Source organism: Aythya ferina (assembly GCF_964211825.1).
Source record: "Aythya ferina genome assembly, chromosome: 1".
Classification (NCBI taxonomy): Eukaryota; Metazoa; Chordata; class Aves; order Anseriformes; family Anatidae; genus Aythya; species Aythya ferina.
In genome coordinates this window covers 135,445,012-135,464,484 of record NC_140296.1, presented here as the reverse complement: position 1 = coordinate 135,464,484, position 19,473 = coordinate 135,445,012, and the positions used below count along the sequence as shown (strand labels likewise).

The 19,473-nt window shown below is 38.1% G+C and overlaps 1 protein-coding gene across 5 annotated transcripts in view; it reads right to left on the bottom strand.

Annotated features, from left to right (window-relative positions):
• LOC311430427 (uncharacterized protein) overlaps positions 1–19,473 on the bottom strand; it is a 190,484-nt gene that overhangs the window by 33,508 nt on the left and 137,503 nt on the right. For 3 of the 5 annotated variants that reach the window (XR_014688783.1, XR_014688785.1, XM_084506978.1), the window contains 2 exons: positions 12,868–13,013; positions 4,813–5,469 (listed from right to left, as the gene is read on the bottom strand). Coding sequence is in view for 1 of the 5 variants with exons in the window: in XM_084506978.1 (XP_084363104.1) it covers positions 12,907–13,013 (107 nt within the window). In the remaining 4 variants the exon portion in view is untranslated. Of the gene's footprint in view, positions 1–4,812; positions 5,470–12,867; positions 13,014–19,473 lie in introns of those variants that run through there. The other 2 variants (XR_014688784.1, XM_084506977.1) reach the window with 1 other exon arrangement.

The window sequence follows — 19,473 nt, the reverse complement described above, 5'->3', positions numbered from 1 at the left end:
ATTGCAGTGGGAACAGAAAAGGAAACATACTATGGAAATTGCCATGTGCTTTTTTGTACTGAAATATTAGTAAAGGTGAAAAATATGCATATGTTGGAAAAAAATAAAAAGGGTTGTCCGTTTTTATAACATATTCATAGCATAGTTGCAATTTAGTACATACAAAAATACTTAATCCAGAATGGTTGTAGACAGAGAATTCCCAGGTACATTATCACTTTATGAGCTGAATATTAGTATCATATCTGTTTTATATAGGCAATTTTATTCTTACAGTTAAATTAAATATTTCTTTTTAATCCTTTAAAACTAAAATATATGGTACATTAGGTACATCTTAGATTCATCTGTCTCACTTGGATATCTAAAATATTACTGGAGTCTCAGAGTGTAGCAGAGTATATTGGCACTGGTAAATTTAAATCCCTCTTAGAAAAAATCTCATAACATGAACAATATTGACACATTACCATTATTACCATTACTGTTATTACCATAAAATATAATGTCGATGGTATAATAGCCCCATTGAAAGTATTAATGTATTTATCTGTGCAGATAATACAGGCTTTACATTCTTTATTGCAAGCAAAAAAAAACCCACCATCTTCGATTCAATACTTTATAAAACTTGTGCTTCATGAACTATCTTCCTGGGAATCATTTTTTCCCCTCTGTCATGTTATACACGTTATAAAGTTGTCACACTTGTATTCATTATCAAACTTCTTACACTTTGAAAAGATGTCTAAATTTACATATTCAGCTTTAACAGTATTCTGCAATTTTTCAGTTTTAGTAAACAAAATGTCACACACATATGCAATTCTGTATTTCCTTTGTCTAGAAATATGTATTCCCATACAGAGATACATTTAAGCATTCTGTGATACATATACACATGCATTTCACATTTGACAAAAATGACAGAATACATATAAAGACTCTTAGAAGATTTGAATGGGCTACTACCCCACTCCCAAATACATGCTGTGAACAATGCACAGCATTATGAAACTTGCAGCAGTGGAAGTTCAAGCAAACTCCACTAACACCAGCTGCAGTGGTGCACTTTTGGCTGTGGAGCTCAAAAGCAGATGTAGTAGCAAGGCCTCAGTCTGGAATATCACTGTCTCAATTGAACCATCTATGTTTTTATGGAAAGAAGAGACCTTTGCATTCTGTTACCTTGGCATTAGATATCGTGTAAACTATTTTTAAAAAGAGTGTCATTTTGGTATTGCCTGCAAACCAGTAGTTTATGGCAAAAAATATTTCTTTGTAATTTCTCATTTTACTTTGTAAAAGATTAATCAACATCCATGTATGCCATAATTTAATATGCATTATTTTAATAAAGCTTATTGCAACCTGACAAAGCTTTTACAAACACTCTTATAAGCAAAATATTTACTTGGGTTTTTACTGTGCTATCTATGCTAATAAAATGCAATACAAACGATAATACTGGCATCACCAAAAAAAAAATTAAAAGAGAAAATTGTGAAAAACTGTTTCCAGACTTTCCTAGTGAGCTATTTTTTGAGTTGTTTAAAAACACTTCCTTTCCAAAATACTGAAAATTCTCAGGGGATATCAGTGACTAATCCATGGAAATTTTAAGTTTCCAACTTAACCATTTTTTGCCAGGGCATAAACTCGTTAGTGGAGATTTTAGGTGGATGATAAAAGCACTGAGATCTTAAAAGGTCAGCTTTTAATTTTATATTCCCAGAACACATTATTAACAGAAACATCATGCAATCAATTTTCTCTTGGTCCACTAAGAAAAAATTCTTTTTTTTTTTCTAGTGCAAACAAGCAACTTAATAAGAAAATCATGGAAAGAAAAAAAAAAAAAAACAAAAAACAACAACAACAACAAAAAGACAGACACCTTTTGTCTCCTGGCAACAAGACAGTGAGACTCTCCCTGACTCAATTAGAAATACATCTGCTTTTCAAAAACTTTTAAAGCCAAATACCAAAATCAAAGTTGTCATCCAACGCCTAAATAGCTTCCATCATTTAGCTGTAAGAAAAGGAAACAATTCCCCTTCTACCCAACAACTGTTTTAAAAAAATGTCATACTTCATTCTCTTCTGTGTGTATGTGCACAAATATATGTGTGCTGTGTGTAATATGGTAGACCTACTCATGAGATATGTATGTATTTGTATATGTGCTTGTATAGACTTGTGTTACAACAGGCCAGTAAGTGTAAAGACTATTAGAGTAAGACTGTTCTCTTTATATTATCTTGCTCAGTATAAATCACAGTAATTTAATAATGCAGCCTAAAAATTACTAATAAAGGGTTAAATTTGAATTTTAAAAGGAAAATCGTGGGCGACATGGTTTAGAACTAATTGTTTTTTCTAGTTACACAAATAAACGTGGCATTTAGAGAATGTCAAAATATCTAAAATGTAGCATAAGAACTATACAAAAAAAGTTGGTACTATATCCGCACTAATTTTATCCCTTCAACATTACCATAACGGCTCACCACTACATTCAGGAAACACGTACAACCAACTAAATGTTCTGTAACTACCTGGATTTAAGACCTTTAAGACCCTTAATAGACCTGAAACAATTAGGGAAACTGTCATAAAGATCAGATATTTCATCTACTAACTCACTGCACACACAAACCAGAATTTTGTTCCAGCACTCAGCTGGCAGTGCTGTGAGCTTTCAGCACAGAGGGGAGAGCAAAACAGACACTTGAGATTCATTGTGGGGATTTGTAAAACACAATTTTGCTTTAATACGATACTTACACACATGCTCAGATAGCAAATGGCTATCCCATTCGTACAGAGGAAAATTTTTATAGGAATTACAGATTTACCGTATTAGTGTTCACCTTTTACTGGCCAGCAACTGGCCAAAACCTTAATCAGGGTAAGAAATTTAATCCATTGGAAAAGACCATTTTGTGCTGGAACTACTGTGTTATTCTACCCTTTGTCTTTGCGTTTCCCTAGCAGGGAACGCCATTTTGAGGCTGTCATACATTTTTCTGTCCAAAGTGGATAATGCCTGTGGAAAGCATAAGGATGGTATTCTCGTACTGCAGAAAAATGTAACACAGCAGTATCACAGGGAAGAAGCATTTTTATTTTTACAGGTGCAACTGAAGTCTCTCTTTTATTTTCTGTTCACCCCAATATTAATTTCAAACTTCACATGCATAACTGTATGATACACAGCTATCTATACACGCAGCATTTTGAAACTTTAACATAATATACTTTAACATGTATATTTTTAATTCAAGTACTTAAGGGAAAGAGGTAGAAGAAGAGACTTTACCTAAAGACAAAATGAGCAAATAAGCATTTACTTCAAATGAATTTTACTAAGTTACAATGGGCCTAAATATGTATCTGGTAGTCCAGTATTTAGAAAAAGATTAAAAAAAAAAAAAAAAAAAGTAAAGAATAGACTCAGGGATTTCTACAATACATCTGAAGCCTGACCAAACTCATGCTCTACCAGACAATTTTTTAATTTTTAATTTTTCTTTCCTTAGAAATATAGCAAATCATTGTCTGAAGAATCAAAAAATAATAATAATAAAAAAAAAAATCAGTGGGTAACAGAAATGGCTTAATATTAAAGGCAGAACAGGCAGGTGTACAACAGTCGCTTACAGAGGATACTGTTTAATATGAATAGTTTTTACTTAGTTTTCACTGCAGGGGTCACATTTGATATCAAACGATTTTGATAAAGTAAGTTTAGAAAAAACAATGTAGGAGTTCACATATCTAATTTCAGTAACATTTTTGTCTAGGAAATAAGAAAAGTCTTGAAAAGACCCTGTTAAGCTTTATAAGGTATATAATAAATACTGACAGAAATAGTAATAGTAATGCCAAGGACTCAAGTTCACACAGTAAAATAGACAACGTCCTGCTCTTTTCATGCAAACTTTGCCAGGCATAAAGCTCTTTTTAAACAGTAGTGGGGGGTAAAAAAAGGGAAGGAGGGAAAAGATAACTTTACCACAAATATCTTGAGAGGTTTTACTCAGGTGTATCCACAGCAGAAAAACTCCAAAAAGCTCCACTCATTAAGAAGCTTTTGGAAGAAGCACTTTTACTACCACATCTTAGTGTATTACCATACCTATGTTGAAATATTTAATACACTCAGAAAAAAAAAAAATGCTTTCTTTTAAAGCAGGCACATATAATACTTATTCTAGGGTTCCAATATATTTTTGAGGAAAAAAAAAAAGTATTTTAAAATTTGAATACTGGTGAAATGTTTTCTTTATTTTCATTTTAGTCTAAGCAGCTGTACACATTAAAATTCTCTTACAAATCTTCAACTCCAGACAAAACACAATCCCACCAGTGTTTTAAGGCAAAACAAACAAATGAACAAAAACAAAAACAAAAAAACAACCCCACAACAAAAATAAATGCAACTGACGTTGCCTTGACACTTTCTTTAGTCTTTAAAATCCTGCAAATAACAGAAAAGCAACACCACTACTGAAAAACACATGGTGAAAGTGCATAGACCTTGTATTTTCATTAGTAAACACATTAATTTTAACTAATGAACATAACTGAAGAATATATGCATGCTAACCTGACAATATTATTTTTACTGAACAATGGGTACAGTAAGCATAGCTTTCCCCTCTAGCTTCAATTAAAATCTAAAGCTGGGAGTCTTGGGGAATTTCAAGTAACGAATAAAGGGAACAGAAGGGGTGGTTTCAGTATTGCTGTATTCAGTGTCGCTTGCTGCTTACATACTAACTCTGTGCTTTTCACATTTAGCTCAGCTTAGAATGTAAGTTGTTTTTTTTGTTTTTTTGTTTTTTTTTTTTTTGTAAGAAAGATATTTGAGTTGCTTGGCCACTTTTTTGTTTAAATAGCTTATTTTGCTGTATTTCAGAATAAATATAAGAGCAGACAATTTGAAGTGTTTGCTAAAATAACAAAACTTCAAGAAAAGTAAGGGAAATATGTTACCATTTTACTTGAAATGACTGGAATGCCAAGAAAATGATTTAAATGAGGAGAGAGAAAGAGAGAAAGAAAGAAAGAGAAAAAAAATGTTGTCTCACACAAGAGAGAGTCACAGGACTCTGTATTGGGCAAATCCATATTGCAGCACATAATCTGAAGGAGGAGCAAAAAGGAAAAAAAAGAAGGCTTGGAAGTCTGCAACAGTTAAAGAAAGCAGTGTGCTCTCTTCTCCAGAGAGGAGCATGGTAGAGAAGGTAGATCTGCGCAGCAAATGAAGCAGCACTACTCTGTCCAGCCCTGCCCTGTGAAGAACCCGAGGAGCAGGATGCTCTGGGCAAGGCAGAGGTGCTGTGGACATCCAAAGCGGCTAAAGCCTCCAGCTTCATCAATGTGGTATGTGTCCAAAACCATAGAGAAGAAGCAGATGAAGAAAAGCCTATTGCATGGCTTTCTGCTCGTTGCTCAAGCAGCCTAAAAGGAGTAAGGAGAAACAGAACTGTAGACACCGCAGCAGCTAGTATCAGCAGCAACATCCCCAAAGCCAGCAATATCAGGTAAACCCACCCTGCACTGCATTATGCCAATACAGCAGCCTGTCAGTGATGTACAGCAACATAAAAAGAGAAAAAGCCAGTAAGCCCTGAAATGCCTGAGCCTAAGAGCTAACACGTACTATAATGCACAACTTTACTGTGATGGTATGTTTAGATAGAGCTGTGTCCACAGCTGTACAAGCATCAGAGCTTACTACTGTAGTATTACTTATTTTTGTGACGGCAACATTTTAATTTCAGCCCATGCACACACATCCCTTCTGTGCTCAGTGCTAACCCTGCTGGGCTTTAGACAACTTGCCTGTCATCAGCAATTAAGGCCTTTTTTTTTTTTTTGATAAAAGAAAGGAATGTGGAAAAGAAGTATTTCAACGGATGGTGTATCTCAAGATATATGTGCAGTTTATTTTTATGATATATCCTTTTATTTCACAGATATTACTGCTGAAGAAGAAAAGCACAAAGAGCTGAAAAATAATAAATATCTTTCAGTGAAAGGTGATGGTTGTCTGTGTGAATTTTCCAGATAATTTATCTCAGCTACTATGTTTACGTATGTCCACTGGTCACAGCAATTAAAATTGAGATGAATCACATTCTGCCACCAATTGCTTTTGAAGCCAACAACTTAAAACAAAAACCAATTTATTTTGCATAAAACTAATGATAAATGTGAGAAATCCCTAGTTCACCTTGGCTTAGTATCCTACACTTCACTAAGTTTGGTTTCAGAAACCTCCGTGCATGTATTTATGTCACACAACACAAAGAAAGTGTTACGCAAAAGGTGATGAGTACAATCTGATAGGACACAGCATCATGTTTCTTTGCAATCTGAATGAAAACGGTAATACTTTGAGATGCAGCTCTCACCTGGGAGGCCTAAGTTCAATGCTGCAACTGCCATGCCATTTTTCTCTTAAAAGAAAGAGAAATTTTGCACTTTTCCCCTCACCTAACACACCTTCCCTTGGAAAAGGCCGGCGGGGGGGAAGAAGTGAAAGGGTAAAAAAAAGAAAAGGGAAGGAAAAAGAGCGAAGGCCCCAGGCAGTGCGACGGAGTCTCTGGCGGCAGGGTGGCAGGCCTCAGCGAGGGCGAGCCGCGGCGTCCCCGCGGCACGGCCCGGGACGCTGCCATTCCCCGCCAGCACGCGCCGAAATTAGTTCTCGATTTTGTGGTGGCCCTCGGAGAGCAATTCCCATTGAGCGGGGAACAAAGGCCGCGACCCCGGGGTCAGAGTGTAATGCAGGAAGCATGACCTCCCCTTTGTTCACAACAGCACTGTTTACTCTGCCTAAGTAAAGATCACCAATACATTAACTAAAGAGGATTTAAAAGGTCATATCCCCAGGGATGGAGCTCACGCAAGTGGCAACTCTCTTCAGTCACTAAATCATTCCACTTTTTTTTTTTTTCTTCTCTCCACTCCTTCAAAATAGAGACACCTTCAGCCGCCAAGGCTCAATGGCGTATTATTTACTGGCCAAAAATACATACAAAATTCATGCAATCTTCCTTCCAAATCCAGGCTTTTTTCTGCACAGTTAAGCGAGCTGTTTTGAAAAGTTTTTAAAGTTAGCAAAATATTTTAAGTGAAAATGACCACCTCAGTACACTTGGTTTTCACATCTCCTTTTGAAAATTTGAGTTGAGTTATGAAACTGTTTGGGTCTTAAAACAGTCATTAAAAAGTGTAATCTTTTGTAGCTACTATAAAATGTGAATTTTAAAATAAGCTGCAGTATACAAATAAAAAAAAAAAGTGTTTGATGCTGGAGAATGTAACAGCCAACTTCAGGATCATTCACTTGTTAGGAAAGGGGAGAGGAGAGGAAACAGGAAAATAAAGGGAAAATACATTGCTTACGAGAAATCATGTATGCTGCTAGCTAGGCTTCATCAGGCTATATAAGCACTTACTTTTTGCTGTTGAGCTGTTACTAACTTGTTTATAATATCTTAGAACGATATTGTTAAATTTAGGATACATCAACAGAAGCATCTCCTGGAACAGCTGCATTAATGCTGTGTTGGTAACACACAGGAGCCAACATGGACAGTTAGCACACTGGACTTTCACCTTCTCATTCTCACCTCTAATGCTGTGGCCTGTTGGACTATCCCAAATTTCTGCTTTGTGCCTTGGCTTCCTCATCTGTGGTGACACTGCTCACCAGGATGCAGTTGTTGCCATCAGTTACTCAGCCAGGATGGGAGAAAGAACACATGGAAGGGAGTGGTTTAGATTAAGATATTTTCCCCTCGACCATCACAGAGAAACACTTCTGATGAAGCTAAACATTGCTAAAGTCTTCAGAAGAAACTTACTCCAGGAGTAAGGCCAGGCATGGGGATATGCTGGTCAAAGTCTTTGGAGCAGGGAGCTCAACACCACAGACAGACCTCCACAGGGGCCAAATGCAGGTGGAATGAGCACTACATTACCCACCGTGCCAGCAGATTGTGCAAGGAGGCCCAGGAGTGTCAGGCTCCAAAACAAGGTCCTGCAGCAGCACAATACAGGACTTCACTACATGAACTATATGAGACAGGAGTGAGAGTGACTTTCAGTTCTCAGATACTTTGTGCAAAAGAGCTATTTTTGAATCTACCACAACACATGCAGCTTTCTAGTCTCTAGCAACATGAATTAATGCATGAAGTGTCTCATTCCAGATGTAGCAAGCTGGGGTCTCATTGTATCCAGCCTGCATGTACACTCTGCCCCTTCCACTCTCTTACTAGCCCTGCATCCTCAAGAACCAGGCAGGATGAAGAAAGAAGATTCTTTGCACTTCTCCTCGGGATATTTAAGAAGTAATTTCTCCTGTTTGCAGGCTTCTTCATAGCAGGAACCCATGCATTTCAAATTGTTTTATAAGGAGTTGAAGAGAGAAATGAAATCAAGAATCCAATAAAAATAACATTACATTTGCTTTATTGTATTTTCTGTTCAAGAAAACTTGCCACCACTGTTCCTCGCTCCTGCTGTTTCTGGTCTTTCCTTTCCCCAGTAGAAAGAGGGTGAAAATTACTGTCATCAAGAAAACTGAAAGGAAAAAGTCTTTGTAGCATGCATGTCACACTGGAATGCACAAGGCTCACCAATGAGACAGATGGCTCACAACTAATTCCAAAGTGGCCAAACATAAAAGGAGAAACTTCCAGACCATGTGTTTGCATCAAGACTGGTTACATTCCCACCGCAGGTGGGTGGAAGACTGGCACTCCTATACGTTTTCTCACCTCTCCACTTCTGTGTCCAGAACCTCTGTATCTATTCATGCAGTAAATAGATACAGTGACTGCTGTTCCCCAAAATCTAGTATAAAATTACTAGATTTATATTGGGCTTTTTATTACACCAGGGGTCAAAGAAAAAACACTGGAGTCAGAAAGCTTTGACGGACAAGTTTAGAAAAGTCAGTGTCCATAGCAAAATGAGCACCTCAAGAAAAACAGAAGTATACAACAGGTATTTAAAATAAACTACTTGGAAATCCATTACCATATTGTCATGTTGTATGTTTATCAGATCTTCCCATTGACTTACATGGAAACACTCTGCTGTTATGCATGAAAGATTATGCAGGCATAGCGTATCAGTCAGAAATAAAGGCTAACAAAATCTTTAAACACAGAAGTAGTAGGTGGACAAGGGCAAACTGCGTACTGAGAAAAGCTCTGTAATAGGCTGAGACAAAGAGGTACCTTTTCCCAAAACCAAACAGCACAGAACTGAAACTAGTAGGACAAAGAATATACTTAGAAAGTAATATTTAAAATCGAGACTAGGAGAATAAGGACTGAACCAAAGAATCAAAGACATAAGGACAATTTATTGACATACATTAGAAGCAGGAAGACTGCACAATTTTCTGGTAGGTTTGAAATAGTACTGGAAAACGAAGGGAGTGAATAAAGAGGAGGGAAAACACTGCAGAAAAGGTAATAGCTGATTATGACCTTGAGATGTTTTGTCATGCAAAAGTGTAAACTCACCCTTTCTCACTCTGCATGACCATGTTAGCATTTCTTGATAGCTGGGTTCTTGATCAAGAGTATTAAAAAGCTCTATACCCACTAATTGTCCCAAGGAAACTCAAGACTGTACCTCCTTCAATCTGTATGTCCTTCATTTTCCAGTTCTTTCTCCTTCACACCAGCTAACAGCACTATCTATATCCAAAAAGGGAAGTAAAACTACACTCTAAGAAGTTATGGAATAAGATGTTCCTTCTCTAGAACAGGAAAAGAGTTGGAGGAAATATGACTCGGTGACATGGAGTTCTTGTACAGTCCACTTTTTCTGGGTGGAGCAATTGACCCTACCTCTCTTAGTGCCCAGAAATTCAGGCAGACCCAGAGGCAGCCGTTAGTTTGGAAAGAAGTTGTCAGGCCTAATAGAGGAGGAAACAGTTTTAAAAAAAAGTGGTATTAAAGTTATCAAATCATATTTTCAGAACCCTCTAGACCACAAATCCCATTCATCTGTTCTTCTGCAAGTAAAGGCTGAGAGAGCAGCTGATAAAATAGAAAGTGTTGAAATAACGGGATAAACTAAAAGACGAGACATTTTCAGGAGTAACATACACATGAAGGAACTCTGAGGCATATCAAGCTTGAGGTTAGCATTTCCAAAAAAATGCACTCTCCCATCTGGAATGAAAGGGTAGCACTCCTTAAAAATAGTCACAAATAATGGTCCAGATTACATGCCAATGAATTCTAGTATTTAGTAAAATGGTTGGATGGCTCCTTTAAAATATTATAACCTGAATGTCTAAACAGAGATTACCTAATGGACAGAAAAACAACACTGCTAACATAATGAAAATTGTCTTTTTTAAATTTGAGTGGATCCGCAGAAGAAATTATTATTTATTTGGCCTTTCAAAAGGGCTTTGATAACATGACTTGTATAGACCATAAAGAAAACAGTAATCATAAGCAAAAGTTAGACTCATGATTTAAAATGAGCCAAGCAGTCAAAAGCGACATGTGGGAATAAAAAAACATTTTAGAAGGAAAAAGTTAACAGTTGTTACACGTAGAAGCCACACACTTGCATCAGCTTTTAACATCTATTTAGAGGCCTGGAAAAATCAGCTGTAAAACATAGTGGCAAAATTGACACTTGGAGCATATTTGGGTTATTAAAGAGGTTTAACAAAGTTGAGCAAATGTAAAACACTATGATAAATATGTATTGTATAATTACTAAGCAAGTCATATTGCAACATTCTTGACAAAGGGGAAAAGACCTGGGTGCTATCACAAGTTAGCAAAAGCTTTCATGTATATGCAGCCCTATCAAAATAAATGAATATTTTCAATGCATGCAAAAAAGCTCAGAAAACTAAACTGAAAATACCACCTTTCCAGTATATATGTGCCAGGAAAATACCTTCAAGGAGAATGCTGTCTTACAGTTCTTTTTAGCTTACCTCATTAAAGCTACAGAACTAACAGGAATGTAAGTGCAGGTGACAAAAATGATTTGTCTCTCAAGAAGACGGCCATAAAACAAGAGAAAGTGACTAAACTGTTATCGAGCATGCAAGCAACTGGGAACACGGAGATGTGCATTTTTGAAGCCAGAACTGTACACTGACTTTTTTTAAACCTATTTCCAGTCTTGGACAGGAGACTATTCAAGGAAATTAAACAAGCAGCAAGTTTAAACTACAGGTCTATATGATCTTACAAAGTTCAGGCTAAGCGTGTGTAAATCAGTGCCATGGTACACTGTGAAGGGACACTGGTGTGACTTTGAAAGAAGTTCTATGTACAGCCTTTAAAAATATAGCGTTCAACGGGACTGTTTGCTGGAAAGCCACTTGCGCAAAGCAATAACAAAGCCATTGACCAAGGTATCTAGCTGGCCCGCTTTCTGACAAGGACAGGGTATTCCAGAAGGATCAGATGTTGGTCCTTTTTGTCCTCTATTCTCTTACCAACAACTCCCTATAAGAACCATCAGAGTAGACTTAGCATTAATTAGACTGTGAATCTGATCCAATGCAGTACCTTCTACATTTTAATGTTTCATATGCCAAAACAGTAACAACAGCAACAAAAATCTCAAGAAGTGTAATAAAAATGAATAATTAATCCTTTAAGATAGCTACTGTGCCTAATGCAATTCTACAAATGTATCGCCCAAACTTCACAAAAATACTTAAAAAGTACATATGTTGAGTTAGCCACCTGCTTACAGGTGGCTAACATACAAATGTTATTCCTTGTTTGTTTTATTATCTTTTTTCTCCATACACACATCATTACATGCAAAGAAACATTTAGTAATTATTCCAAGATGTGTGTCAGGTGCTGGCATATTGCCACTTGTACAGTGGTTTGCTACACTTAGCCTTCAGTCTAGTGGCTAACAATTCACCATAAATGTGATACTTCACCACAACCCACATGCTGCTGTTCTTCAAAGGAAAACAAGGATATATAATTAAGAGATGATGATTCTCAAATATAAGACAGGAGATGATGGAACAGATTCTGTAACCACACCTGAGTGGTTATACTACCATAGAAGTTTCTGCAGCACCACCTTCACTCATAGTATCAGTAAGTCACACATTTTCAAAATACTTGAATAGCATTTGATGTAGCAGAGGAAAAAGTAGAGTGGTAATACCACACCACTGCAGAAAAATAACTCTAACATCTATTACATAAAATTAAGAATGTAAGTAAGCATTATTAACAAATAGCCCTTGTACACAGCGTGACCCAAGTCTTAAAACATATACTATTATTAGAAATACTGTTGACAAATCTCATCCCTCAAGAATTTTTTGCTTTAAAGTATTCTCTAAATCTCGTTCCAACCTTTCATGATCATTAATATGATAGTTTAACATAAAAATAATATAAAATAAAATAATATAAAAAATACAGAGGAAACTATCTGTGGGTATACGTGCGAGTTTAGGGGCTAATGCTGCAGCACTGTGCATGGAAATAAAAATTAAGAACTAATTACAGATCCACTTTAGAGTCTACAAGGTCAGTCCCTTGATGGATATTTGCAACAAACAAAACATCAAACCATTTTCCTTATTGGTCTGAAAATGTTGGAACTATTTTTTGGGGGCTTTGTTATGATTAGTGAAAGAGTTGAGAAATCTGGGGTAAAGCAAAACGCAAATAAAGCTGCTGAACTCAAGTAATAGCTGACCATCCTTTATAAATATGCATTAATATAGGATTAATGAATAAGGCTTAAAAAAATAACAGGATTACATCCTTACTTGATTTCTCATTAAAAAAATAAAATAAAATAAATCTGTTTTACCTAAAATTCTTCTTTTTGTAACGATGAAGGACTGCAACTTCAAAGCCAATCTCTGTTTGCATGGCCAGAGCCTCTAAAAGCAGCAGCCGCACCCTCGTCTTCCTCACTTTTTTCTACTGACCATGAAATACGTTCTAAGCCAGGCACTGAAAAACAAAACAAAACAAACAAACAGAAAAGAACACACAAAAAAAAACTTAAATACATTTTTAATGGACACCAGATACCACATGGCTGATTTAATTAAGCAGATTAAAAACAAATAAGTATATTTGCACACATATATTTGTATTTTCTGTTTCATTTCAAACAAATTTTGTATGCCTGATTTGGCTCTCTAGTCAAATCACAAGAAACATCATTAAGACGTGTTCCATACTGATGGCAGATTCAAGCCATCTTGCTCTTCCAGAATTTAATATAGCACTTATTTCACTGGTTCTGGAAAAAAACAAATCACAGATCTGAGGCTTTTCAGAGTATCTTGGGACAAGCCTACTGACTTTGCAATAGAAACCAACACAAGACAAGCTTTGAAAAATGTTCCAGAGGTGCTCTCTTCAGTCAGTGGGGTTGCATGGATTTTAATCTGGGAAGATCTGTTTAATTTGGACTTCATTACAGAAAAAAAAAAAAAAGTAATATTTGAATAAAACTTTCTCAGCTTATATATCACTCAACCTCACCCAGACTATTAAACTATTTGTATCACTGTACCTTTAACAGTCAGTATAATACTGCAGAGAGAGTATCACCCAACACATACTGTTGTTGTATTTCATACAATTTATTTCATCAATAATTCTACAGTACATAGCACATTATAGAAATTGATTGTTGCTATAAACTGTTTTGCATATTGTATTATCTGCTGGCTTTAATTTATCATTTAAATGACAGTAATTATACTACATTTTATATTCTATTTAACCACATAGAACAGAAATGCATAGTAATAAACAACTTTTTCCAGTATTTTAAAAACAAAACAAACAAAAACCCACTTATATTCAAATAACCAGCTCCATCGTTCAACAAAAAAGCAAAAATACATATTTAGGGGCAAATATGCACAAAGATACTATTGTTCAATTACTATTAGGACTGTGAAAATAATATAAATTTAAATAAACAAGCAGTTTATTTTAATAACTAAATATGTGACCATAATCTGCATGTTAATGCTATATTTCCCAAAAGAGCAAAGGTAGTGTATGATGCCAAATGCAAAAGAATTTCGTAATCCCACTACCTACTACTTATTTATTCATGTATGATTCCCCAGAAAAACACTCTTATGAACAAATTATGTACTGTCAGTATCAGTAAGGCTGTTCACAGAGGCATTTACATAGTCCTACATCCTAATAGGTTACAAATATAAAATTTTGAAATCTTGAAGCCTGCATAATACAAGGTTAGATACAGTACACTTGCTGTATACACACTTGCACATATAGTAAAATACAATTAACTTCAATAACATCAATATTATAGTGTTTATAGACATGCTTATTCATGCAGATTTTTTTTTATACTCTTAACTGCAGAGTATTAGGCGGTACATGTACCTTTCACCATACTGGAATGCTCTGGTACACAACACTGACTTTTAAATCCAAATACAGCAAGAAAAATGTTAGCATGCCAGTATTTTACTGGTCTGTAACAGTGACCTGCAGCTAAGCCCTCCCATCCACGTATTCTGTGTCAGAAAAGCTCACTTACTCCAGACTGCTTGCATTCATATATTCGAAGGTGGTCTGCATAAAAGGAAGCAACAATCCAAGAGTTAACCAAAAAAAAAAAAAAAAAAAAAGCCACAAAACCCCTAAACCAACATAATACCAAAATCCCCAGCCATACTGAAGACCTTGGAAAAATAAAACATTCAGCAGATAACAGCCCAACAAAAAGTGAACAGAGAATTTAGTGTCCCAGCATTGCTTGGATACCAGTTTGGGATTTAGGCAGCCTTGGATTACAAGGACTATTCCCTTGAAAATCTAGCCCACAGTTCCTGTACTGTTTTCTACCAATACCGCATCCAAACTGTAACTAAACACCTCATTATGCTTCTCTGGCACTATCTGAAGCAAATGTATTGTACAATTTTATGTGGCACCTAAAAACAGGGTTAAAAAGAGGCTATTTTCCTTCCAGAACTGCACTGAAATGACAGACAGCAAATTGTGCACAAGCTTGCGTGATCACTGAATGCCCCCCTTCTTCTTTCCGCAACAGGCAACAGGCGACAAAACACATCCCCCAACCTTCAACTTTTTAAAAACAAAAAAAACCCCTCATCTACAAGATACCTACAATAAAGCTTTTTTTTTTTTAATTATTATTATTAAAATTGGGAGAAGAGGTTTAACTGGGCCCTACATTGACTTCATCAATTAAATGCCTTTCGTAACATTCTTTTGCAGATGGTAGATGTTTCATTTAAAGAAATTCCAGTCCTCCCAGTTACAAATAACAACCAGTGACTTCAGATAACAATCCAGTACTGACAGATCTTACAAGAGAAAAAAGCAAACTGTTAAAGCATTTTCAAAGCAGCTGTATGCCTCAAATAATCGACTACAATCTCTTTATCCATTAACTTGCTAATTGATCTTAAATACAGAGATGAATTATGAAGCAATAACCTACAATTTTCTTAACTCTTATTCCAAATAAACATTATATCCTGATTTATGAATATTTGAAATATTTCATTTGCTGCTTATGGCACTTAAACAGTTAATCTAATTTATGAGACAAATACCACATTAAAGATTCCTGCTATTTTCTTATTGAAGCTTCACCACTTCAAAAGCATTTCTTCCATCTGTTATTATTCAGAAGTGGTCTTTTGTGAACTGGACATATCACTACAGCTCACGAGGCCATGTTCACAGCCCATCTCCATGTTACTCATAAAATAATTTAATTCCACTACATACATAAGCAGCTGCTCAAGTGCAAGAGATGACTTTGCATTCCGTCGCCCCACACACTTCAACCTGAAAGCCTTTAAGAAATAAAAATCACGAGGCTGGACAAACGATCAGTTTCTACCACTGGCCATTTCTTGAGGCTTACATCGCTCCCGGTGACAGCCTTTCTCAAGCAGCAGCACACTGTGCTCCAGTAGTACACCTGTGCCCCTTTTAGGCAAACCCCCACCACTGATGTTTTAAACTGTTAAGGGCAGGCTGCTGATTAAAACCGCTTCGATTCTGCTAAAACCTATTTCGCAACTAAAAACGAGCTGCTTTTAAGGGCGCTAGTTCATGAAATATTTAAACGCTTACATAAAGCTTTGTAATTTGAATGCAGGTCTTTTCTTTACAAAAATACAGATTTGCAGCACCAGGGAAGAGTACCCAGTACAGCAGATGGTTAAAACCCTGCATCATTGTTAATAGCCTTAAGAGCAAGCACTGCCTTTTTTCGGTCGGGGGGGCTGGGGGTGGAGGAGAGGAGAGAAAAAAAGCTGAGAACAGCAATTTGCAGACCCTTTTTTTTTTTTTTTTTTTCCTTGACAGCAGCTAGCCACGCCTTAGTCTGGTCCTTCCTCCAACCTCTGCTAACCTAAAAACCAGCGCCAACCTGGCAGCAGGCCATATATTCAAAAGTAAACATTATTCTCCTGCCATTTTTCAATGTTGTTTATCATAGCCTGATCTTGCTGCTTTTTTTTTTTTTTTTCTTTCCCCTTCTCCTTTCCCTCCCTCCTGACATCAAAGTCATGCTCTTATCGAACATGGCAAACTCGCAGAAAACGCGTTGTAGGGATTTTACCTGCGCCCAGCGAAGCAGCAGCCTATTTTGGAGTGAAAAAAAAAAAAAAAAAAAAAAAGCAAAGGCAAGCCAGGCACATCTTCAAATACTGCTGTCTCAGAACTAGGTGGTACGTCCTTCTCCATCACTACAGTAACGAGCTCTTTCTGCCAAAACGCATGCACTCCGTGCAGAGCCCGTAACTACCAGTAGAAATCTGCCTTGCTCTCGCACAGCCTTTCTATTTTCTTGTTTAATCGCACCGGGAATGCTTCGAAACCAGAGAGCCCGAGCACGCCGGCGCCGCATCCGCAGCACTGCACCTGACTCTTTGTTAGCCCTCGCCGCTCTCTCCCTGTCCCTTCCGCTCCTCGCTGCCTCCTCCCACCTTTGGCGGAAAAATAAATAAATAAAGACTACTAAAAACTAGTTACCTATTGCTGGTTTTTATTTTAACCTTGTCATCCGCTGCATCGAATGGACAGAAGACAGAAAAAAAAAGGGGGGGGGGGGGGGAAAGGGTTAAACATAAAAATGATAATGAAAAGAAGGGAAAGAAGAAGAGGAGCAATTAAAAAAAATAATGGGGGAGGAGGGAGGAGGGTAAGAAGAGGAGCGATGGAGGGAGGGGATGCTGCGTCGTGGCACCCGGACCGTCGCCTTGTGCGCCACGGGGCCCCGCTGCCCGCCATCGGCCATGTTGTGCAGGCTGGTGGCGGGCAAGGGCAAACTTTATTGCTCGGTTTGGCTGCCCTCACCCACTCCACACAGACATCAACCCCCTGCGGGCCCCTTTCATCGATTTTATTTGGCACCCCAACCCCAACCACCCCTCGGGCTTGCGCCCGCCCCGCAGCGGAGATGCAGGTAGAGACAAGCGGGGGGAGGGGGGAAGGCAAGTAGCGCTGCTCTGGGGACGTGCCAACCCCTCCTTCCTCCTCCTCCTCCTCCTCCTCCTCCTGTCCTGTCCTGTCCTCCTCTCCATCCTCCTCTTCCTCCATCCCCGCCGCAGCGAGGTGAGCGCTGCTCAGCGCACAAAAGCCCGTATTTATTTATTTAGTGTGCGCAGAGTTAAGGAGGAGCCTTTGTGCACATCAATTTCACACCCAGCAGCCAGGAGATGCCATGCCACGCTGCTGCTGCTCCCCCCTCTCGCCGGTTGACACAGCTCGGCTGCAAGCGCCACAGGACAGCCTGGAGGCTCATTAATAATTGCGAGCGGCTCGCCATTTCCATATTTAAATTGGGAAGAAGCGTATGATTAATTAAGAAGAAAAAGGCCAGGAAAAAAAAAAAAAAAAAAGGCCTGCGCTTTCTACCCAATCTGACACTTGCCAGGAGCCTGCACGCTTTAACCCCTTCCTCCCCGCAGCCCTGGGTGCCCAAGAGGGGTTGGCCGGAGTCCTCCCTCCGGCTGGTTCCTGGGCACTCTCCATGAATATTTATTATGCCAGTTTTGTGTCGGTCAGCGACCACGTGAGGTCTTTTGCAAGACCCTGAATAGCCACAAACTAATGAAGGGAATTTACTGTAATCCACTGATCATGAGCTTTTCGTTTTCAGGAGGAAAAAAAAAAAAAAAAAGTCTTATAGGCGGTAGCGTGATGGTAATACAACGCGTTTTCACGCAGTTAATATTCGCGAAGTTATTTATATCGAGAAATTTTGCAACGAAGATGCAAAGGCGCAGTTGCAGCTCACCGGGCAGGAGTGGGGGGCAGCGGGCCCTCAAAGTGCAGGAGCCACTGCAGGGCTCGGTGACAAGGGGACAGATCCCGGTGCTCCCCACCCCGGGACCTACCAGCTCTGCCGGTGGCGTTTGGTGTCGGGTTGGGCCGGGAGGGCACTGCAGTTTTCACAGGTGGTGTGGTCCCTGTCCCCACGGCTGCCTGCAGTTTGCTTGCATCCATGTGGAACTGTCCATAATAATAAAAATAAAACAAAATACCACCTTAACAGATCGGAGTGGATGTTCTGATGAATACGAAAAGCAATTTGTTACACTCAAATGTTCGGGGTCTGTGGCTGGCAGCTATAAGCAAACAGAAAGCATACTGAGCACCTCCATGCCTACAGAGGAAGGCAGAACCTTGGTAAGAAGGCAGGCCCAAACTCCTTGGATACGTATTTGATTTTAGAGGGCACGTGATTATTTGGAGGACTCTATAGCTATAAAAAATACTGATAAATCCTTGGTTAAAAGTGAGTTAAAAGCCTGCTGTTCTCTCTTAGGACTTTTGCTAGGTGTGGTCACCATTACAAACCCCAAATACTTTGTTAAGAGGAGCTGTACACCTATGAATGCTGCTCACCATCAGTGATCCTATATATTTATTGCTTTTGTCTTGTTTAAAGCAACATGAGGCTGTGAGAGCTAGTACAACCCAACCACCCAGCCAGCCAAATACACCTGGATGAAAATATCACTTAGACTTTAGTTTCTGGTTTCTAAACTAATTTTTAGAACACATGAGAATACATTTTTAAAATAATTCAAGGTATAGCATGGATATTGAAACTGACAAAGTCAATAACGATTTTAGTATACTTTCTCTCATTTCTTTCACACGTGTTCATCACAGACTTCCCAGTATTATGAAGTCTATGTTAATTGGCTAGCAATTACAAACTCAACATGCTCACTTAAAATGATGTCTCTATGCTCTGTAGCTCAAAGGAGCATGAGGAAGCTGCACAGCTGTATCTTGCTGAATTTTAATGGAAAAAAAATACTCCTTTAAAAACCTTAACTGCATTATTAAATGATCCAAAAATATTATAGGTGGGGCTGGCACAACTGCCAACTGTTCCTGCTGCCAGATCCCTCCTGTTATA